This window comes from Tupaia chinensis, unplaced genomic scaffold, assembly GCF_000334495.1.
Source record: "Tupaia chinensis unplaced genomic scaffold, TupChi_1.0 Scaffold000271_1, whole genome shotgun sequence".
Lineage (NCBI taxonomy): Eukaryota > Metazoa > Chordata > Mammalia > Scandentia > Tupaiidae > Tupaia > Tupaia belangeri.
In genome coordinates, this window is record NW_006159752.1 from 2,969,855 (window position 1) to 2,993,573 (window position 23,719).

At 48.6% G+C, this 23,719-nt stretch overlaps 1 protein-coding gene across 3 annotated transcripts in view; it reads left to right on the forward strand.

Moving 5' to 3' along the window:
• The window catches only part of MTUS1 (microtubule associated scaffold protein 1), a 192,733-nt gene that overhangs the window by 61,500 nt on the left and 107,514 nt on the right, over nucleotides 1–23,719 (forward strand). For all 3 annotated transcript variants that reach the window (XM_006149686.3, XM_006149687.3, XM_027772350.1), the window contains exons 2-3: nucleotides 5,686–7,925; nucleotides 16,904–17,099. In XM_006149686.3, the coding sequence (XP_006149748.1) occupies nucleotides 5,844–7,925; nucleotides 16,904–17,099 (2,278 nt within the window). In that variant the 5' untranslated portion in view covers nucleotides 5,686–5,843. The remainder of the gene's footprint in view (nucleotides 1–5,685; nucleotides 7,926–16,903; nucleotides 17,100–23,719) is intronic.

The window sequence follows — 23,719 nt, forward strand, 5'->3', positions numbered from 1 at the left end:
GTTGGCCGCCTGCGGCCGGCGGCCTCACACAGGCGCAGGCCCAGTGGTCACGCGCAGGCCCAGGGGCCACGTGCAGGCCCGGCGGCCACGCACAGGCTCAGGCCCAGCAGCCACACTCAAGCCCAGCTGCCATGCGCAGTCCCGGGGGCCATGCGCAGGCGCAGGCCTGGCGGCCACACTCAGGCCCAGGGGCCACACGCAGGCCTGGTGGCCCCGCTCAGGCCCGGCGGCCACGCACAAGCCCCCGGCTTGAGTTTTAAGCCACCGGGTCCGGGACGCGAATCGCAGTCGACTACGTGGGAGTCCAGCGACATAGCCATTATGCTAACTGCTGGTCCCAGTAACCACCCTTTAGATCTGGGTTCTGGACCAGTGAGAAACACTTAGAGTAAGGGAGGTGGTGCGTGAACTCGACATCATCCGTGATCAAGTATCTGTGTGCTCTCCCAGGGGCTGCTGACTTAACACAGGCCCCACGCCCAACCCCGCTCTCTGTAACAGTTCGTGAATGGTCACATCCCAAAGCCCCGGCAGCCCCTCCTGGGCCAGTCCTTGGCTCCCTGTAATCAAATTGCTGAAGGGTCAGTGTCTGGGTCGTCCAGTGCCAGCCTCCGGGATCCTGCCTGAGCGCTGTGACCAGCGCACTTAGGGTCGTCGACTCTAATGACTGTCATTCCTGCCCTCTCTGTAGTCATATGCTGTCATCTCTACATACAGGTGGCTCAAACAGAAAGTAGAGATTTATGAGTATGCCTTTTATTAAGAGAATTACTTTTACTTCATTTTATTTATTTATATATTTATTTATTTTAATTTGACAATTTGACCAGAGAGGGATAGAGCGAGAGAGCGAGAGAGGGAGAGAGGGAAGAAAGTGAGAAAACAAGCCACCAGGTGTGGGATTTGAACCGCAGTTGGCCATATGAGAGTCCAGCTCCCTTACCCACCATGCCACCTGCCGGCTCTAGTATATCTATTTTAATAACATGTGCTGCTGATTTTTTTTTAAAGAGAGGTTTATGTTACAGGGTTTGTGTGCTCACTGGAAAGACAGAGAGAGGAGAGAGACAGAGACAGACAGAAAGTGAGAAATCTCCCACTGAGGAGATGGCTGCGACGCAGTCCCTTCTCCTCCATTCTCCTCTCGGGATCTTGGGTTCGCACGCGTGCACTCAGCGTGATTTTTAAACTGCCGGGTGTAAGACTTGAACCACAGTAGACTGGGGGTCCAGCAACGTACCCATTAGGCTATCTGCTGGTCCCGTGATGATGATTTTTTTTTTTTTAACTATTTTGTATTCATTATAAAACGTGTGCATACTGAGAGAGGTCTCTCTGAGAGTGAGAGATGGGGGAGCACCCTCCACGGGATGTGGTCAGGCTGTGACCCCTCCCTCCGGCCCTCTACCCCTCGGACCCTGGCGCTCCGGCACACGCCTGTGCGTCCAGCTGCCCTGCCCCGTGGGATCCAGCTTCTCTCACGCAGCTCTTTACTGCTGTGCCGTGGGGCCAGCCTGGTGGCTTGGCTTTTTCTTGTCGTTCAACTACCCTTTTCTTTTTAAAGTTCGTTGACTTATTTCTTCTGAGAAGGGAGGGCGAGAGGAAAGGAGAGTAGGAGGCGTCTCCGACAGGTCTCCCCACGCAGCAAGGCCTGTGTAGTCGCACCAGCTTCACTGCTCTCCTTGTTACTGTAGAGTAAAATGTCATTTGTAGCTGAGTTCCTGCTCATGTCTTTTTTTCTTTTTTAATTTAAAGCAAGTTGAAGACCAGGACCATTTTGGGTTTTGGAGCCTAGAGAGTCACTGCTACTGTATGTGTGAGTTCATAAAAACTTAAGAGGAGACTGCAGGGATTAGAGGGTTTGGATCTATCATAACTATGTGCATTCACACTTTAAACGGCATGCCATTTAATGACCTAAGTGGGGAGTAAAATTACGCTATAAGTAGTCATGAAATAATGACTAGGACCTGGGGTACTGGCCACCTTCCCCAGCCTGCTTAGGTGGGTCTCAAGACCTCAGCTGCCATGCAGGGGCACCCTCCTGCTTGTGCTGGCCAGCCCGAGGTTTATTTGATTGTATTTATTTCTTGTGTACTTTGGAAGAAGGGGCTTAGGTAATAACAGGTCTGCTAGTGGAAGCAAATGACTGTTAATGAAGACAGATAACGTGCGATTACGCTAAGTGGGCATGTGTGCGGTGCGCTTAGCTCAGACATGCTCACACCGGAGTCTCTTGACTGGATACACACCTTCATGGGTGCAGGGAGGTGGACATGTTTACTGCTCTTGGAAATTATACTCTATATGTGGGTCTAAAAATGAATACATGTACTCCTTGATTTAACCATTTAGCTTGGACATACTTTTTTTTTTTTTTTAAGAGAGTCTTGCTATAGGGCACATGCACTCACTGGAGAGACAGAGACAGAGACAAAGAGAGAAAGCACGAAATCACCCCCCAGGGGGATGGCCACACCACAATCCCTTCTCCTCTAGTTACCTTTTGGGATTTTGGTCACACATGCTTGCATGCCTGGCTTGAGTTTTAAGCTGCCAGATCTGGGGCTCAGACTGCGGTCAACTACGTGGGAGTCCAGCCGTATAACCCTTATGCTGGAACGTATCTTATATCAGAGGATTAAAAATGTTAATTTATATTTCATAGATACTTTTATTGAAATTATGGCCAATGAACTATTTCTTTTCTCTCTCTCTTTTTTTTTTAGAGAATTTTGTTTTGTTTTGTTTTGTTTTTGCTATAGGGTGCATGCCCTCTCATGAGAGAGACAGAAAGTGAGAAATCACCTTCCAGGGGATGGCCACACCACAATCCCCTCTCCTCCATTCTCCTCTTGGGATTTTGGGCACGCACGCACATGTGTCCCGCATGAGTTTTAAGCGCTGGGTCTGGGACTTGAACTGTGGTTGATTATGTGGAAGTCCAGAGAGGTAACCATTGTGCCATCTGCTGGTTCCCCATAAACAATTTCTGAACTGATTCCTTCTAACTGTAGAGCGGTATGGCTAAAGAGTTGGCTGATTTGCACTTTCCGTCAGTGTGTACCTGACGCTGCCCGACTTTAGGGCTGAGCCGCGTGTGCGTGTGCGTGGGCGTGCTCACCAAGTGCAGGCAACCGAGATGACCACTGCTGTCTTTCCTTGCCCCGTAAAGGCTGCTTTGTGGGCACAGCCAGAAACACAGAGCTGTCGGTGCAGACACGGATCCCTGCCGCCCTCCCCTGCATCCTACGCTGAGTTTTGTTCAGGTCACTCAAGTTTGAATACAGAGAGAAGGCTGCAGAATAGGAAAGTGAGACCCACTCTGAATTCAGAAATTTGTAGGTCACCCACAGTGTCACTCCCCCCGGTGGCTACTGTACTTCTTCAGAACAGGACTGTGACATCTGGTGGACGTGGACTAAGATTAGAAGGTGCGTGCTGCCGAATGCGTGTCTGTGTGACTGCTCTGTGGCCCAGCTCGGGCATTTGGGCCTTTCTTAAGCACTGCTATTTGACAAACACTGTAAAGAGATTTTAGGAGGTCACCAGAAAAGTCATGATGCATTTTTGCATAGAAAAACATTAAAAAGTCACGATTTTTTCAATGACTCAGTAGTTATTTGCAAAAATCTCTAGATTTAATACCTTTTATGGGGGTTCGAAAGGTTTTCTTAAAGTGTATAATTCGTAGTTTTCAGAATATTTTGACCATTTTTCAACCATCACCATAATGTAATTTTAGAACATTTTAATCATCTCTAAAAGAAACATTCTTGGGACCAGCAGGTGGCGTGGTGGTTAAGGTGCTGGACACTCCCACATGGCCAACCAGGGTTCGAGTCCTGAATCTGGTGACTTGCTTTCTCACTCCCTCTTTCTCTCATTCTCACCCTCTGTCTCTCTCTGGTCAAACTAAAAAATAAATAAATAAACAAATGAATAAAATAAAATAAATAATTATTTTTTTAAAAAAAAAGGAACTTTCCTTCAGTTAGCAGCCATTTGTCATCCCCCCCCACCCCCAGAGCCTTTCCCACCCTAGAGAAGCTCTAGTCTGTTTTCCATCTTTATAGATTTGCCTTGTCTGGACAATTCATGTAAATCGTATCATGACCTGTAGATTTCTTGTGACTGGCTTCTTCCACTTAATACAATATTTTTCAAGTTGTAAGACTTTCCTGTGTTGTACCATTTATCAATCTAATATTCCTTTCTATTGCAGAAGGATATTCTGTGCGTATATTACATTTTGTTATGTATGCACTAATTGATTATTTCGGCTTTTTGGCTATTATGAATGTACCAAGACTCCTGGTACGTTTACGTACACATTTTTGTGTGGACATGTGTTTTTATATCTCTTTAATAGAAATTTAGAAGTAGAATGACTAGGTCTTATGGCTTCTTGGTTCAGGCTACCGTAGCAAAGTCTCATAGACTGGGCGACTTAAACTACACGAATGTGTTTTCTGTTCTGGAGGCTGGGGAGTCTAAGACCAAGGTTCTGTCAGGTGCAGTTTTTGGAGAGCGCTCTCTTCCTGCCTTGCTGATAACTACTTCTCACTGTGCCCCACCATGATAGGACGGGTCTGTGTGGTCTCTTCTTGTGAGAGAATGGTTCTGTCGGATCCGTACTCCGCCTCTGCTTCACTTAACTGTCATCACCTCCTTAAAGGCCCCATCTCCAGTAGAGTCACTGGGGTTTTGGAGGGACATGATTCAGTCCGTGGTGTAGTTCTCCCTGTAACATTGTGATAATGCTCGATGCTTTCCACTTGGACGACCAGCTAACAGAACCACTTTCTTTTTGGGAGAGGTTTTTGCTATAGGGCGCGTGTGCTCACCAGAAAGGCAGAGAGAGACAGAGAGACAGAAAGCGAGAAATCACCCCTCAGGGGGGATGGCCATACCACAATCCCTTCTCCTGCATTCTTCTCTCCGGATATTGGGCATGCACACGCACGCCCGGCGTGAGTTTAAGCCACTGGGTCTGGGACTCGAACTTCGGTCGACTTCATGGGAGTCTAGCAATATAGCCATTGTGCTGACTGCTGGTCCCAGAACCACTTTCATTTTTAAGGATAAACTTTTCCTCCTTTATTTTGGAAGTGGCGTCTGTGTAAGACAAGGATGAAAACGGGAGGAGAAATGCTAATTCCCTAACTCTTCATTGATCTCAGCGTATTTGCTGGGCCCGCTTGGTCTGTCTGGTCGTGACTCCTGGAAACAACAGGGACGCCCTTCTGAGAATGAAAGGGACACGGGTACTAGTTATGCTGGACAGCAGACACACAGTGGGATCATTTTAGGCAAACCAGGATGAATGGCCGCTCTGTCAACCAATAAGAAGGAAAATCTTGCCAGATTTAACTTCCTTTAATTAAACAAGTAACTTACTTCTCTCTTAGGACAAGTAAGAGGCCCCGGGGGTAGGGAGGAGACCTACCAGTTGTGAAGTCAGCCACAGAGACAACCCAGCAGTGTCTGCGTCCTCCATCGGCCCCATTCCCTCAAATAAAAAGAACATGGTTTTCCAAGGGGGTTGTAGGTTAGCTAATATCTTAATTACCCAAAGTAATAGCTGTGGGTTCTTAATGTGAAAATGAAGCGATTAAAGTAAATCAAGGGAAGTCTATTCATTTTTATAATATTTACCCGAGTTATACATTTTATTTCTTCCAGAGAACAACAGATCGTTTCAACTCAAAAGCATCTTAGACTGGAAAACTTTCCACTGTGCTGAAACACTTAGGAGACAGAAGATTGTTTTTTTCCCCTTTCCTCTCATTTGAAAGGAACTGAAGAAATAAAATGGCAGAGGTTTAAAGTTAACATTCAGGATGAATGATGATACTTCAGATGACAAGAAAGAAGACGAACTGCAATCCTTATTTATAAGAGATAAAAATGGAAATATATATGCATACAACCAAAAATCACCAGCTATACCGAACTCTTCAACCGCTTACGGGGATTGGAATTCTGCCAGCCCAGACGCCATGGTGGTCGATTTGGAAACGGAACCTGCTGCCGAGCCTGGTGAGAATATTTCCTTAAACCATCAGCATGTTGGAGTACTCAGTCACCGGAAGTCTTCAGGTGGTTTTGTGAGTGAGCAGGCGTTAGGTATGCATGGGGATCCCACAAGTCCATCTCCGGGGCTCGTTCATGCAGAGGAGCCTGTGTACCTCCAGGGCAGCTGTCCTTCCCTGGGAGCAGACCGGGACCAGAGCGTTGAGCTTCCTCTGTCCTGCCCGTGGAAGTCTAATGACCATTTCAACTGTCCGGACCACCCTCCGGCCTTGGAGCTAAACCAGACATTTGACATGAAAGTGGATGCTAACTGCACCTTCACAACCCATCAGGCCGTGGACGAGAGTCAGTCTTGGTCTCCCACCGAGAGTCTGCAGCCACCCAGTCTGCGAAGGGGAAATGCATCTTTATCCCATTCTAACTGGGCATCTTCTCACTCTGACAAGACGTATTTAAGAGAAACTAGCTATGACAGAGGGGGATTTGGGGCTGCTCAAGCCACGCCATCAGAGGGCCCAGAGACGAGTGACACTGCGTTTTCCGATGTGGTCATGCAAACCGAGGTGGTTGTTCCAGATACTGGAGATCAGTGTCCGCGTTCTTCAGGGAAGGTCACCAGCGAATACACAGATGGGTCACAGCACAGACTTGTTGGAAAAAAAGAGACACCAGCTCTCACACCAGGTTCTGATGGCGTGGAAGTCCCCAGGGGGTCTGCGTTACAAGAGTCCTTTTGTTTATCTAAAGATGAGCCGAATAGTAAGACACATTCACAGAGCGCATATGGGAGGAAGGAAACGGGCCAAAATCGAAGAGAAACAGGGCCTAATTGTCTTTTTGATGATGAATGCCCATTTCTGGTGCCAGCTTTTGATAAAAGTAAAGCCCAAGGGCTGAACTCAGAGCGTAATGTCACTGTGACTGAAGACACTCCGGTCGCCTCTACCGACAAGGATTCAGGAATCCAAGACCGTACCATAGAGTTGATAGTAAGCAGCCCGCCGGGACAGATGGTGGTTTCACCGTTGGAACTGACGTGGGACACAAACGACATGCTCACTAGTGCAGAGAACACGGTCCTAGTGTCCACCCCAGTCCTGGAGCCCACGAGTGCCAGCTTTTCTGTCTCACCCATCCGAAGGACAGAGAGATGTCAGAAAGTGGGAAAGAGCCCTCGAGAGCTTAACAGTTTACCGAACCCCAAGGGGACACCTGCGAGTACGTCTAAACCCAGCCTAGGAAAATCGAGCACCAAAGCGAATACCTCTGTAGGCAGCAAAGTTAGGAAAACCGAAATTATAAGTTATCCAAGACCAAACTTTAAGAACGTCAAAGCTAAAGTCATGTCTCGGCCAGGGTTGCCATCCAAAGACCCCGCGTCATCGAGGGTCCCACCCAAACCTCAGCTGACCGGCCCCTCTTCCCCCTCCCCGGGGTTCCCCTCCAGACAGTTGACAGTGTTGAGCAAAACACTGAGATCCGACCTGAACGCAGACACGAAAGCCGAAGTCCTCATGAACAAGACGCACAAGCAGCAGTTGAATAAACTCATTACCAGCCAGGCTGTGCATGTCACAACTCATTCTAAAAATGCTCCGCACCGGGCGCCAAGAGCAACGGCTGCCATGAAATCGAATCGGGAGGATGTTGACCAGGCAGGTTCTGCTAATTCGGCCTGCGAGGCCGGGTCTGTAGCTGCGCTTGTTCAGATCAAAGGCGTCCTCCCCGTTAAGATGGAAAGCGCCGAGTGTTTGGAAGTGACGTATGTTCCCCACATCGAAAGGATTAGCCCTGAAAAGGATGAAGAAGAAAATGGAGCACCTGTGGAAAAACAGGAGCCAAAAAAGGAAATTATGAATGAGACTTTTGAATACGGGTCTCTGTTTTTGGTAAGTGAAGATTGTTTGCGTGCTTCAGGGAGTGGAAACACTGGAATGTTGTAGCGAGGAGCTGTCTCCTGCTAGTCAATGGTGTTGCAGAACTAGGCCTGCAGGTTGTTTCGGGTGTTGAGTCTTCGTTTGTCAGGACACAGTAGAGTGTCAGTAGGGCTCAGGAGAACCAATATGTGTATCAAAACATGCCCCAATTTCAGTACCCATGTTCCTTTTCATGATACGCTAAAAGAAAAGGGTATCTTAATATTTTAGTATAGTTACTTGAGGCTAAATACCTTATATAATCAAATCATATTTTATGTTTCTGGAGGTGAACGTGTTTGTTTATACACTTTAAAATGCCTTGGATCAGACTGAAGAAATGGCCAGGCAGCGTGGGTAAACACGTCAGCTTAAAAATAACCCTGGGCTCTTGCCGAAGCAGCTCTGGGAAGCAGAGCTCTCTCGAACTTGCGTGTTCTGGATTCTGCCTCTGAGCAGCTAAGGTGACTTTGGGCAGGTAAATTTGAAGACCCAAAGGTGAAAGGATTGGACTAGTGAATGACCGAAGTCTCAGAGCCCTCGTGTATTGATTCTTGGTACTTAAACAAAATGTGTGTGTGTGCGTCTAGTGAAAAGGCAGTGTGTTTCCCTAACACCTGTCACATGGAGGGCGTAGGTTTCCCCCTTTACGAGGTAAGAATGCATATGCAGTTCAAAGATGGGTTTTGCAACAGTATGAAGCCGTGAGTTTTCGGAGTTTGAGAGACGTCCTGCAGGCTGTCACGGGTGTCACACACTTGTCCTCGGCCCTGTTTTTGGCAGTGGGACCTCCGTGTATTTTCAGCCCCACACGCCCTGTCCTTGGGTGCCTGTCTTCTGGGCCAGGGGTGGAGCTAGGTGCCAGGGAGAGAGGCAGATGTGACCCCCACGCCTGTCCATGCAGGGTTCATGTTGGCAGAAATAAAATACACTGTGGCCAAGCGCTGAGGAGCGGGTCCAGAATGACCTCAGGCTGCATGGGGACTACACAGAGGGGAACTGCAGCTTCTTGGGGATTCTTTAGGGGAGACTGATTTTATTTTATTTTATTTTTTTTGGAGAGGTTTTTGTTATAGGGCACGTGCACTTGCCAGACACAGAGAGAGAGAGACAGAGAGACAGAAAGAGAGAAATCACCCCCCAGGGGGGATGGGCATGCCGCAATCCCTTCTTCTCCATTCTCCTCTCGGGATCTTGGGCACGCACGCACATGTGCCTGGCATGAGCTTAAGCAACCGGGTCCGGGACTTGAACCGCGGTCGACTACATGGGTGTCCAGCAACATAGCCGTTACGCTAACTGCTGGTCCCTTTGTTGTTTTTTTTTATAGTGTTTATAAAACTTGTCTTGCTGGAGTATGTATGTTTGCTGGTGAGGGAGTGGGAGAGATAGACAGTGAGAAAGCACCCTCCATTGGAGGGTGTCTCCTGTCTCTTCCTTTCCTTCTTTTGGGATTTTGGGCACACACCACTCAGTGTGCTTCTTAAGTCGCTGGATCTGAGACTTGAACTTCACAGCCAGCCACTTGGGAATCAGCCACCTTAACCACCACGCCACTGGCTGGCTCAATATTCTTTATATATATATTCTTAACTTTTGCCATAGGGCTCCTGTGGTTGCTGGGCACGTGCATACATGTATACACACACACACACACACACACACACACACACACAGAGAAAGAAAGTGAGAAATGACCCCCAGAGGAGATAGCCTTGCCAATCCCTTCTCCATTCACTTCTCGGGATTTGGGCATGTGCACACACACGTGCAGGTCTGGGACTTGAACTCACAGATGACCATATGGGATCCAGCTGCCTTCACCACCACACCACTGGCTGGTCCTGGCCTGATACTCTTGAGCTGGGTCAGTGTGGAGGTGTTTCGGTTTTTGTTTGGAAGAATATATACCACACCACGTACTAAACTAATGACCGTCCATTAATTCTGATTTTTTTTTTCTTTTTTGCTATAGCTCTAGTTTTTGTTTCAGCACATCCTCAAGAGATTGAGATATTCTGGAGCCCTGCTTACATTCCTTTGCAATATGATAAGATACCTTCACTAGATCTACATGACGTGAGGGAGAGCCACCCACCACGGCACTGCTCCTGGCCCTCGTGGCCCCGGGTGGCGTTCCTGAGGTGGGATCACGTGGCATTGTTCTCTGAGGTATTACTTACACATTACTCCCAGTCAGGGAGACCTCCTGGAATGCTTTCTCCAGTCCCAAATCCTAGGGCGTCTCATCCTGGTAGCTCCAGTGGGCCGCCAGATACCGTCAGTATCACCTCCATTCAAGTGATTTCCGGTTCCCATTTTCACTCCTAGGCTTCCCGACCAACGTACCGCAGTTTGAATGTGCGCATACTGTCACGAGGTGCTCCAAGAGACCCCGTTAAGCGTTTTTCATTTGTTTTCAGTGTAATGAGGAGGATGGTCAGTGTCCCACTGTCTCCAAAGCTTACATAGCTCCCACGATAAGGCCCTGTATTAAGATACTCACTTTAAAACTCTTATGTGTTTTTTAAAAAAGAATTATTTAGTTTTGTTTGCTACTGTTTCTATTACTATTTTTTAATTTGTCATAGGGCACATACGCTTACCAGAGGGAGACAGAGAGAAGGAAAGTGAGATAGGAAGCCACCAGGTCTAGGTCTCGAACCATGGTCAGCCATGTGCGAGTCCAGTGCCTTAACCACCATACCACCTGCTGGCCCAGACCCCCATGTTTTCGTAAGCTGTAATCGCTATTCCATGTAGCTCTCTGACGTCCTTGTACTCAGAAAATGTTCAGTGTCCTCCACGTTTTAAAGGATATAGCAACTCCATTTACGGCAGTAAGTTTTTAAGTCATTTAACAAGATTACGAGAGTATGAATACACCATTTTTTGCATTGTTTTTTGCTATAGGGCACATGCACTAGCCAGAGAGAGACGGGATGGAGGACTGAGATATCTCCCTCAGGGGAGATGGCCTCGCTGCAGCTTTCTCCATTCTCTCTCGGGATTTTGGGTATGTGTGCACACGTGCCGGCCGACTTGAACCCCACAGCCGGCCATGGAGGATTCGTCTGCCTTCACCGTGCCACCAGCTGGCCCCCAAATTCACTTTTTAAATTTATTTTTCACTAGTTTAAATCCTGGGAGGAGAGACAGCATCATGTGGATTCCGTGTCCAGTGGCCTTAGCAGGAAGGTTGCTGTGGAGTTTGGTGCGTGCCGTGCCGCTGTCTCTGGGCACAAATCGCCTTACCTCACCCTGTGCTGTCCGTGTGGTTCGCTGCCAGAGTCACTGTTCTGTGGCTCGTACGTGTTAGCACATCTCTTGCCAAAATGGAATGGCGCTTCGTTGGGGGCACGCACACCTTCAGTCTCGGAGCTCTGTGCACCCATGGTTCTGGACACCTTGTGCATAGCCAGAAGTGATGGCCTTGGGGCCCAGCCCTGGTGAGCACCATGCTGACAGCCGGGGTAGTGAGTGTGCCCATTGACCCGTCCTGGCGGTACGGAGACAGGCAGGATTGTGGCACGGCACGGCCCCGTCTTCTCTGTCGTTGCTGCTGTTATGTGAGAGGGAGGGGGGTGCCCCCTCAGGGGGTCATCACACTGCAGTCCCCTCTCCTCCGCCCCAGCCACAGCCACGTCAGGATTTGGGCACACACACACCTGTGCCTGTTGTTCCTCCAGCAGCTGGTCCAGAGCTTGAACTGAGCAGTCAGCGTGTGGGATCCAGCCGCCTCCACCACTAAGCAACGGGGCCGACCCAAGCAAGACTGTGTTTAAGTTAAAAATTAAAAAGTGGCCTTGGGAACCAGCAGATGGCATAACGGGTCCGTTGCTGGACTCCATGTAAGTCGATTGTGGTTTGAGTTTTAGACACTGGCTTAAAACTCATACTGGATGCGTGTGCGTGTGTGCTCGCAATTTCAAGAGGAGAATGGAGGAGAAGGGATTGTGGCATGGCCATGCCCCTGGGGAGTGATTTCTTGCTTTCTATCTCTCTGTCTGTCTGGTGAGCACATAAGCCCTGATAGCAAAAACCTCTCCCTAAAAGTAAGTAAGTAAGTAAATAAGTAAATAAATGGCTTGGATCACAGCCTCCCACATGTTTGCCCCCTCCCTTTTTAAAAAGTTTTTGCTGTATGGTACCTATGCTCACCAGAGAGAAAGTGATAACTCACCCCCCAGGGGTTGATGGCCACACCACAGTCCCTTCTCTTCTTGGGATCTTAGACATGTTTGCACACACACCCAACATGATCTTCAAGCTGACAGGTCTGAGACTCAGTGGTTGGCCACGCGGGAGTCCAGCACCTGGACAACCACTACGCCACCAACTGGTCGCACGGGTTGGCCTTCCACAGGTTCTACATGCAGGAGGCTTCCACACACTCCCGGATGGTAGAAGGAGTCAGACTTTGTTTCCTGGAAGTCAAGCTTAGGAAACTCATTTTGGATCATGTATCATTTTAATATTTTGCTCAATTAAATTGCAATAACCCCTTAATTGTAATCAATATTCTTAGTGTTTATAGATATACCTAGAGATAAGACATTTAGGGCCAGCCAGTGGCATGTTCGTTAAAGTGACTGGATCCCATGTGGCCAACAGAGTGGTTCGAGTCCCAGATCTGGAGGTTGAAAAACACCTGAGGCATATGTGCCCAAAATCCCAGGAGAGGGAGCGATGGAAGACAGCACTGGCTTGGCCATCCTCCCTGGGGTGGGTGCTCTCTCGCTTTTTCTCTCTGCTCATGTGCTCTCTGGCAAATTAAAAAAAATATATATTTCTCTTTGATTTATGGGAGATTTTTATTATATGACACCCCACAAGCTCCAGAGTCTTAGACACTGGAGTAGTATAAAGTTTTAAAACTTTATCTTAAGTATTAATTAGTTGTCTAATTCTGAAACCAAAGGTTTTCCAATGTGAGCTTTTAGTCTTAGGCTTATATTTCTTACGTGCAGAACGATGGCCTTTTTTCAAGCTAATAATGTGATAGCGAAGTAAGATAAGACAGTCATCAGGTTGAAGCAGCCCCCGGTGCATGCTTAAAAAATCAAGTTTTCACCTCGGAGTCCCACGGTTAGGTTTTATAATTAGATACAAAACACTTCAGAAGTCCTGAAGTGCTGTCCTAAAGTCTTGGCCCCTTGGACTTACCAGCTGGGGTAAAGAACTCCCCATGCCCCCATTGACTCCTATGAGTCCACAAGAGGGAGGAAAAGGAGAGTGAGGCGCCCTTGACAGGTCTCATCACGCTGCCTCTCGGGATTGGGGGAGCCCGTGTGTGCCCTGGTACGATTTCAGCCCAACCTGAGACTCGGACCTGTGGCTGTCCATAGTCACATCCGGATCAGCGGGCGCTTGCCTTACCCCGGCGCCACAGCAGCTGGCAAGAATCCATGCTTCCCACAGTCCCGTCGTCAGCACAGCGCCCTCTCTCACCTTTCCCCCTGTGTGGGGGACAGTGGGCGAAGAGAGCCTGAGTGGGTCGTCGCAGCCCACAGGCCCGCTTACAGTAGCCAGCGGAGAGGAGGGACGTCTGCTGCACAGTCTGCTCCAACCCCGATGCCCACCCGCTGAGCCTGCAGGACCCGAAGGCTCTGCTGCCCCGGCTCCGTGGCCCTAGAGAGATCTCATGTTGAGCGTGCTCCGCTGGTCTTCGGCCAAGTTAGGCCTCGGGTTCCGTAGGCTGTCTGCGGCTTCATAGCTGCTCCGTGATCAAGGTTGACCTGAAATTTTAGAAATGTGCTTACTTAGAAGAAGGGATTTGACTTTAATTTGATATAGGGTGTAAAGTAGCTAGCTACCCATGATGGAGGTTGTGTATTTGTGATCACGTTAGGTAAAGGGAGTGGGCAAGTATCTAAACATGTTGTCATTTACTCTTTCCAGTAACAATGGAGCCATGATTCTCTCTCTCTCTCTCTCTCTCTATCTATATATATATGTATATATATATATTTTTTTTTTAATCGGTAGAGGGAGTGTGCCAGGGAGGGGGAGAGAGCACCGCACCGAGGGGAAGGGCCATGCCACAGTCCCTTCTCCATCTCCCCGTTCCGTCAGGATTTGGGGCATGTGCAATGCGCACAAATGTGCCTAGCATGGTTTTAAGCTGTCGGTCATGCAGCCAAGCCCCTTCAGGCTGTGGGACTGGCCCTTGTTGCCTATGGTTTCAGTGTCTCAGGAAGGTTACTTAGGACTCACAAAGCTGGGGCTAGCTGATGGCATCGTGGTTAAGATGGCTGGATCCTACATGGCCGATAACATGGTTCGAATCTGGACCTGGAGTCTTGAGAGGCTTGCCAGGCACTTGTGCATGCCCCAAATCCCAAGAGGACGGTGGTGGTGGGACTGACATGGCCATGCCCCTGGGGGATGCTTTCTCCCTTTCTCCCTTCTCCCCACTAAGTGTACGTCCCTAAAGCAAATTAATAATAATAATAATAATAAACACAACTGGCAAGTAGTAAAACTGCAGTTCAAGCTCAGGTCCCTGACCCGCATTCTGGCCCTTTCGCTATATACAAGAGGACTTCAGAAAGTTAATGCAAGTTTATTTTGGTGTAAAAAGGTAACATCCATGCAGAGGTTTTTTTTCATAGTGCACCTTTCCCCATGAACTTGAAGGTCCCAACCCCTTTCCCCTGCCTGTACATTATAGTTTCAGAATTTTATAACGTGTTAACTCTGAAAAGCAAAAGACGCCATTTGTTGAAGATGCACCTTTCTGCTTTACTATTTAAATGGTTTTCTCTGGAAGGTTAATGTTGCCACTTAAGGAAAGAAAAGATCTGTTAGTTTGTGTCCTACTGATCAGCTGCTTTGCTCCGCCTTCTATGTTGTTCTGCCCAAAACATGACCTTCAGCTGTTTCCTTGGGAGACTGGTCTATTTAGTTAGTGTTGAAATCCCCTCGGGTGTGAATACAACTACCGTGGAGGCAGGGCTTCAGGTATCTCTATTGGAAATGGTCATTGATGACTTATTGACAAAAGAGGAAAGGGTGTAGGGGAGTGTGCAGCATCGAGGTCATGAAAATGGATTTTGGAGTAGTTTCAATTTGTCCCTCCAGTGTTCGGTGGAAAGGAACCTGGGTCAAGCTTCTTAGGCTCCGTGAGGCTCGAGTTTTCTTTATGCACAGGGGCAGTACTGTCGTACCTGGGCTTTGGGGGGTAATTTGAGGAAGACCGCATGTACAATGGGAGCGTTGATTGGGGGCCTACTATGTGCTGTATTACTGTGCCGGCTGTTAGTATGTAGAAAGGAAAGACAGCCGGTGGGCAGGTGTGCTGGCGGGTGCAACGGGCAGCAGTAAACCACAGAGTGTGCTCGAAACCCAGTTGGCAGTGCAGGCATAGGAGGGGAGCAGGATGGTGGCCATGGGGAAGATGCAGGCAATGCTGGCATAGGAGGGGAACAGGATGGTGGCCATGGGAGGGTGCAAAGATGGCTTCTTGGGGAGACGTCACGTTAGTCACTAGCCCAAACCAGAAGGGCAGGTATTCTGGGTAGAGGCAAAAGCAGGTGCAAAGATGAGGATCGGGGGGATACCGTCTCAGGGAGCTCCAGGGACTGGTTCCACCAGGAGCTGGAGCACAGAACCCTGACATTAAGCAAGAAGTGAGGAGGGCCGCAGGGGCTGCCATGTCCAACAGGGCTCGAGGAGCCCAATAAGAAGAGTTGACCTTCTCAGGGAGGCAGGGGGAAGCTGTCGAACCTCGTTTGAATTTCGGAGAGATTGCCCAAGCAGGGGAGCGGAGGATGAATTAGAAGCCTGTGAGACCAGAAAGATCCTAAGGACATGATTTCCTTAGTCCTGGTGAGGAGAATGCTGACATTGCTGAGCGGGGTTGGAAGAGAGGTTATGGAGGTAAGATAGGAAAGCACCCAGAAATGACTTTTACTGACTTGGGTGCCTGGTTATATTGTGGTGAATATGGGAAAAGATGAGTTTTGAGATGCATGGAAAAGTAAGTTTAATTTTCCTTTTTTAAAAAAGAATTATTTATATTATTATTATATTTGCCACAGGGCATATGTGCTCACCAAAGAGAGACAGCGAGAAAGCAAGCAAGTTGCCAGGTCAGGGACGCAAACCATGGTCAGCCATGTGGGAGTCCAGCTCTTTAACCTCCACATCACCTGCTGACCCTCAGTAAGTTTAATTTTCTTCTTAAAAATGAGGTATGGGGCCAGCCCATGGCCTGGTGGCTAAGGGAGCCGGATTCCACATGGCCAGCTGTGTGGTTCAGGTCCCAGGCCTCTTGACTTCAAAAACATCAGGTGCATGTGCGTGCATGGCCTAAGTCCCTAAGGAGCGAGAGGTGGAGGAGAAGGGGTTGTAGTGTGACTATTTCCCGGGGAGGATAATTAAAAAAACAAAAGAGAGAGAGAGAGAGAGAGAGAGAGAGAGAGAGAGAGAGAAATGATAAAAACATCTACCTCCTAGGCTGTTACGAGGATTAAATGAGTTGATACATGTATTTAGAAATTGGGATGATATTTTGTATAGCGCCAGAGCAGTAGTATGTCCCTAAAGAACAGTAGCAATGAGTGGGGTCACTGCTAAGGAGCGATGCCGGTGGGTGCGGAATGAAGAGGGGCAGGGAGAAGTGAGGGGTCTGGGAGACTCAGGACAGCATCGGCCTGGACAGCCTGCATCTCTTTGCCTGCACCGTGTCTAGGTGACAGTTGAAAGAGCAGACACAGTCCCCATAGGGAGAGCTCGTGGTAGGGCCAGAAAGGAGGGCCATGTGGAGGCTAGCATTTAAGGGCGGAGAGCAAGGCTCCGAGAGGGAGTACCCAGAGGGATACAAGGCCTGCCAGGACAAGGCAGCTTAATGGGCGTAGCCACTTAGACCCAAAGGGTTTCTTTCACAGAGCTGACGCCGCAGTCTGCGAGAGGTGTGATCTGAACTAAAATCTTAACTGTTTCCACAGGGTTCTGCTTCCAAAACTTCCACTACCTCAGGTAGGAGTATATCCAAGCCTGACTCCTGCAGTTTGAGGAAAACACCTGGCCCGAAAGGCAAAGTAGGGCCTTCTGTTTCCTGTTTGAGGCGGAACAGCGATAGTAGAAATCTCAATTCGGATCGAGTCTTATCTCCCCAGAGGATCAGGCGTGTGTCCAGTTCTGGTAAGAATAAAACAGCTCAATGGTGTTTGCAGGAGTTTATGAATTACTTGAATGTACACTTAGGCTTGTCAGAAAGCAGAGAGACAGTTTTGGTGAGAGGACTAACAGATTCTGTCACTAAAATATTTTGCCTTTTATGGGCCCGAGTCCTGTGCAGGGACAGTGGAAGAACACAGGCCTTTGAGCAGAGCAGAGGCCGCTTGGGGAAAGACATGCGATGTTGAAACCAGCTCATAATCCGCACAGAAAGACGCATGCGTGAATATACACTTGGGTAGTTGTCATAAAGATGAGTCATTTCATTCTAAAGTCTCTTGCAAATGGTTAGTTAATTCTTAAGCATTGTGTGGTAGATTCAATATAATGCACTCCCACGCCAAAGGAAGAGATTCATTTTTTTCTTTGGATTTTATTGAAAGATGTATTGTAAATTTGCAGGGTGTGAGGATGACTAAAAAGTTCAACATTGCTCATATAAAATTTTATTTATGCTGGCTGGTATTTTAGATCTGTGGTTTTGAAGTCACATTTGGCCGATGAAGTCTGAGAGCTTCAAGGGTAGCTGTTAAGCGTCTTAGCAAAATCTGGCCAAGGTACAGATACCTTTGTGTTGCAAATCAAAGCAGGAAATGGAAAAATCAGTCCTGTTGCACAGAAACTAGGACAAAAAGCCTGCCAGCTATTCCAGTCACACCACAGGGAACACCCCCTGTTCTCGCAGGTACAGCCTTGAGCACATGAAAGACGAGCTGGATAGCTTTGGAAGTGAGTTCGTCTATAAAAATGGAGACTACTATCGAATGGTCTGGGGGGGAAAGTGCCTTTAGAGTGAGAACATTTTATGGAAACTAGCAAAACCAACCACGTCCCAGAAGATTTTTTTTTTTTTTACTTCACTACAATCGAATATTTTCAGGTTTTGTTTTCCTATCCTGTTAGGGAAGTTAGTGTGAGAAGCCTGTACAGACAGGTTGTTTAAGGGTTGTTTATTTAGACTTAGGCCTAGTGTCAAGGTCAGGCAGTTTTGGGGGAATCAACCCAGGAAGAGGTATATGAATGGAAGAAAGGGTTTTGTAAAAATGTACCATATTATGTTTTTTAAAATATCGATAGCAGCTAACTTGCATGGGTACTCAGAACACACAGAGAGGTGCTTGTCGCAGGGGACGGGAAACTTAATCACCACAGAGTAAAAGTAGAATGGAAAACCCAAGGAGCAAGAACACAGTGCCCTGAGAACATTGAGAGTCTGTTGCCACTCAGCCCACAATGAGGCGTTTGTGCATAGAAATTGAAACCACATGGCTGTCCCCTGTACTCACACAAAGCATCTCCCCTGAAAGGTAAGCAGCCGGGGTGTTCCAGCCAGGGCAGGGTAAATCATTTATTTTCTATAAATCCTTTCAGAAAACGAAGAAGAAAACCAGACCCAGACTTGAAATAACCACTTTTTTTTTTTTTTGGAGAGATTTTTGCTATAGGGTGCGTGCGCTTGCCAGACAGAGAGAGAGAGAGAGAGAGAGAGAGAGAGAGAGACAGACAGAAAGCGGGAAATCACCCCCCAGGGGGGATGGCCACGCCGCAGTCCCTTCTCCTCCATTCTCTCGAGATCTTGGGCACACATGCACACGTGCCCGGCATGAGTTTAAGCCACCTGGTCCAGGGCACGAACCGCGGTCGACTACATGGGAGTCCAGCGACACAACCATTATGCCAACTGCTGGTCCCAAAATAACCACTTTCTTGAAGCTTTAAAATGAGCATGAGGATTGTTATTAAACCCAAAGGCGCTTTGCCCTTTTACTTGTCTAAATGTGGTATGTTTAAGAAACCAGATAGGGTGTTATAACAGACAAATCCAAAACACCCTTGCTGATTTGGGATGCCTATTTTTTTTTAATACACTCAATTAATTAAGATGAGCTTGTGATGAATATTATTCCTAATAATAATTGTGATGCCAATGACGGCACGTCACACTGTGAAATGCACACGTGGCCCAGGCTGTTTTGATCATTTTGCTTATGAATTCATTTAGTCCTCACAAAAACCTGGGAAGGCCTGTCTTCTTTTAGAGATGAGGAAACTGCCAGCGAGAAGTTAAATGGCGTACCCGAGGTTGTGCAGGCAGGAAGTGGGGTTCATCCTGGCAGACGGGCTCTGGCTGGAGTCTGCTCGGACCCCTCAGGAGGTTGGTGTCAAGAATCACTCCGTATAACCACGAGTTTGGGAATGTCAGCATTCCTGTATTCAGCTGGATGGTTCAGAAACTGGTACTTGTCCTTTTAGACCCTTGGCCTAACGCCCTGTTAATTTACTGTGATGCAAATAATTTTAAATGGCTATTGAAAAGTAACGATGCTGCAATGATGGGCTGAAAATAAATCATACTTTTTTTTTTTTAAGAAAGGAAAACAATGCTGCTCAGTAAGTCACTGCTCAGGAGAGCCTTGGTAATCAATTCGGGCCTCTTCCGGGACTGCCTGTCCTGTCTAGGCTACACAAGTGCTTACCAGGTTGTGGAGGGCCAGTTCCTCCGTGCACACATGCACTCACCCTCGCAGTGACCAGGTGGGATTGCGGAAGGCCTACCGGGGGCCAGAGGTGGCATAGTGTTTAAGGTGCTGGCCTCCCACAAGGCCGACCACGGTTTGAGTCCCAGACCCAGTGGCTTGAAAAATCACACCTGGTGCATGTGTGTGCATGCCCCGAGTCCTGAGAGAATAGAGGAGGACAAGGGACTGTGGTGTGACCGTCTCTCCTAGGGGGCGATTTCTCACTTTGCTCCTCTTGTCTCTGGTGAGCATATACACCCTATGGGGGAAAATTAAAGTAAAAAAGGACTACCAAGGATCTGTTGATGCTTTAACCTACCTAAGAGGGAAATGCGAGTTTACGCAACAACCACACAGTAGCACAGCGGTTATGGGAGGGGTGTGGAAAAGGCCCTGGAGCAAAGAACGTTCTGGGGCCAGTCCTGTGAAGAGAGGCCGCATTGAAGAGGCAGATTGTACTTTTCTTTCCTAGAGAAAGAGAAATCACATTTCAAAAAGGCAAACCTCTGCTTTAATCCAGTTTATTGTAGGTTAATAAAGTAAATTCCTTTCAAGACGGTAGCTCATTGAAACTCGTGATGACTTGCCCATCGTTAGAGAGCTTTCTGCTTCCTGGCTAAGTTCTTTCTTTCTTGGTTTCTGTAACCGATGCGTTCATATATTTAGTGTTAAAGTGGATTGAAATAATTTTCAAATTACTTTTACATCATTTTAGCCCTTTTTAAAAGTATTTTTTACTATAGGACATATGCACTCAACAGAGAGAGAGAGAATGAGAAAGCAGCCAGCAGGGGGAATGGTGAGCCGACAGTCCCTTGTCCTCCATTCTGTTCTTTTTTTTTTTTTGAGAGATTTTCACTGTAGGGCGCGTGCGCTCGCCAGACAGACAGAGAGAGACATAGAGACAGAAAGCGAGAAATCACCCCCCAGGGGGGATGGTCACGCTGCAATCCCTTCTCCTCCATTCTCCTCTCGGGATCTTGGGCACACACGCACACGCGCCCGGCGTGAGTTCTAAGCCACCGGGTCCGGGACACGAACCGCAGTCGACTACGTGGGAGTCCAGCGACATAGCCATTACGCTAACTGCTGGTTCCCCATTCTGTTCTTGAGAGTTTGGGCAAACATGTGCCTGGCGTGTTTTTGAAGCTGCTGGTTTTGAGAATTGAACCGTGTAGTTGCCCATGTGTAATTCAACTGCCATAACTACTATGCCACGGCCTGCTCCCTTTTAGCCTTTCCTTTGCGAGTATTTGAGAGAGGTAGTAAACAAAATTATGGGAAGTTTTTCACATACATACGTTATATGCTCACATGAAATTATTTAAAAAAATTATCACCTAATAAGTTCTTCTAAAAGGTAGCCAGAATGTGTTGCTAATACATATTAGTATGTCATTAAAATACGTTTTAAGGACAAGCAGATGGCATAATGGTTACATTGCTGGACTCTCACATGGTTAACTGGTTCAAGTCCTGGAGCAGGTGGCTTGAAACTCATGCCAGATGCTTGTGCATGCATGCCCTGAGAGGAGAATGAGGGAGTAATTTCTCACTTTCTGGCTCTCTATCTCTCTGTGTCTCTTGGCGAATGTACATGCCTGATAGCAAAACCCTCAGGAAAAAAAGACACTTTAAAGACTGTCTCAGGGTTACTCCCACAGAAATACTGACAGTAGCTAACGTGTCTGCAGTGCCGAGGGTGTGCTGCACTCTCTCAAGTGTCGATCTCATTTAATTCTCACAGCTCGTGTGGCACGGATACCACGAGTATCCGCGTTCTTCGTGAGGAAGTTGAGGTTGTAAAGACCACGTGTCTTGCCCCACGTCACAGAGTTGATTGTTGGAGACTGGAAGCGGGTCGGCAGCCTGGTCCGTGTCTGTGCTCTTGACCCCGGTGCTTCATCTGCACGCAGTAGGGATGGGGATGTGCGTGAGTACCTAGTGTGTGCGTGCGTGCGTGGGCTGGCCAGCGTTCTCAGGGCTGGGAATGAAGGGAACAGAAGAGACACAGTCCTGCTTCCGGGGAGCTTGGGTCCTCAAATGGGGAGTGCTGAAGAGAAAAAGCGGTGAGAGAGAGGCCAATCAAGAAAGGCCTCTTGTGGACGGCGACACTCGAGCAAACCCCTGAGGCAGAGGAAGGAGAAATGTTTGGATGTGTGGTGGAAGGACTCGCAGGGCAGAGGGACCAGTGTGGAGACCCTGAAGTGAGGCAGGGTCCGGCCCAGTGGCGGGCTCTAGAGAGGGGAGGGAGGGGAGGAGGCCGCGGGGCACTGGGGGACAGTATCTTCCCTTTCGTCCTCGCTGAGGCCATTGCAGTGAGCTCCTGGTCTTTTCCAGGTATTTCACACAGTTGGCATCTCACCATCATCCCGGAGTAGATCACTGAGCGACTCGTAAAGTAGGCATAGCAGGTCCCAGTGCAGGCTCTGCTGCATCCATTCAGGAGATGTTCAGAGTCCCCGCTGTTGGGCAGCCCCCTGGAATGAGAGAATAAGACATGAGCAGGACCAGCAGTTGGTGTAATGGCTATGTTGCTGGACTCCCATGTAGTCGACTGTGGTACGAAACCTGGACCCGGTGGCTTAAACTCACGCCGGGCGCGTGTGCGTGCGTGCCCAAGATCCCGAGAGGAGGATGGAGGAGAAGGGATTGCGGTGTGGCCATCCCCCCGGGGGGTGATTTCTCGCTTTCTCTCTCTCTCTCTCTCTGTCTTTTCTGGCGAGTGCACGCGCCCTATAGCAAAAAACTCTCCAAAAAAAAAGACATGAACAAGCAAATACGCCCCTCTGGGGAGCTCACTGGCGGGAAAAGCTGTTGGGGTGCAGTTGTGTGGTGCAGATGTCATTCTTCAGGTTGCCGCTCAGGCCTGACCTCTGATACTGACATTGACTGTGCGGTGTGGTGACAATTATTTTCGTACACGTCTGTCTCTTGCCAGACTGTGAGATCCCTAGGGACGGAGCCCAGGTCTTAGTTATTTTTGTATTTCCAGTGCTCAGCACGGTGTGGCTGTTACACAAGAGCTGTTTAGAAACGTCATTTGCTTGAGTTGAGTGGAGACTTGTCTGCAGCTCCGAGTGTCCACAGTAAATGGGAAAGCAAAGCACTCTTGTGGACGGCGACACTCGAGCAAACCCCTGAGGCAGAGGAAGGAGAAATGTTTGGATGTGTGGTGGAAGGACTCGCAGGGCAGAGGGACCAGTGTGGAGACCCTGAAGTGAGGCAGGGTCCGGCCCAGTGGCGGGCTCTAGAGAGGGGAGGGAGGGGAGGAGGCCGCGGGGCACTGGGGGACAGTATCTTCCCTTTCGTCCTCGCTGAGGCCATTGCAGTGAGCTCCTGGTCTTTTCCAGGTATTTCACACAGTTGGCATCTCACCATCATCCCGGAGTAGATCACTGAGCGACTCGTAAAGTAGGCATAGCAGGTCCCAGTGCAGGCTCTGCTGCATCCATTCAGGAGATGTTCAGAGTCCCCGCTGTTGGGCAGCCCCCTGGAATGAGAGAATAAGACATGAGCAGGACCAGCAGTTGGTGTAATGGCTATGTTGCTGGACTCCCATGTAGTCGACTGTGGTACGAAACCTGGACCCGGTGGCTTAAACTCACGCCGGGCGCGTGTGCGTGCGTGCCCAAGATCCCGAGAGGAGGATGGAGGAGAAGGGATTGCGGTGTGGCCATCCCCCCGGGGGGTGATTTCTCGCTTTCTCTCTCTCTCTCTCTCTGTCTTTTCTGGCGAGTGCACGCGCCCTATAGCAAAAAACTCTCCAAAAAAAAAGACATGAACAAGCAAATACGCCCCTCTGGGGAGCTCACTGGCGGGAAAAGCTGTTGGGGTGCAGTTGTGTGGTGCAGATGTCATTCTTCAGGTTGCCGCTCAGGCCTGACCTCTGATACTGACATTGACTGTGCGGTGTGGTGACAATTATTTTCGTACACGTCTGTCTCTTGCCAGACTGTGAGATCCCTAGGGACGGAGCCCAGGTCTTAGTTATTTTTGTATTTCCAGTGCTCAGCACGGTGTGGCTGTTACACAAGAGCTGTTTAGAAACGTCATTTGCTTGAG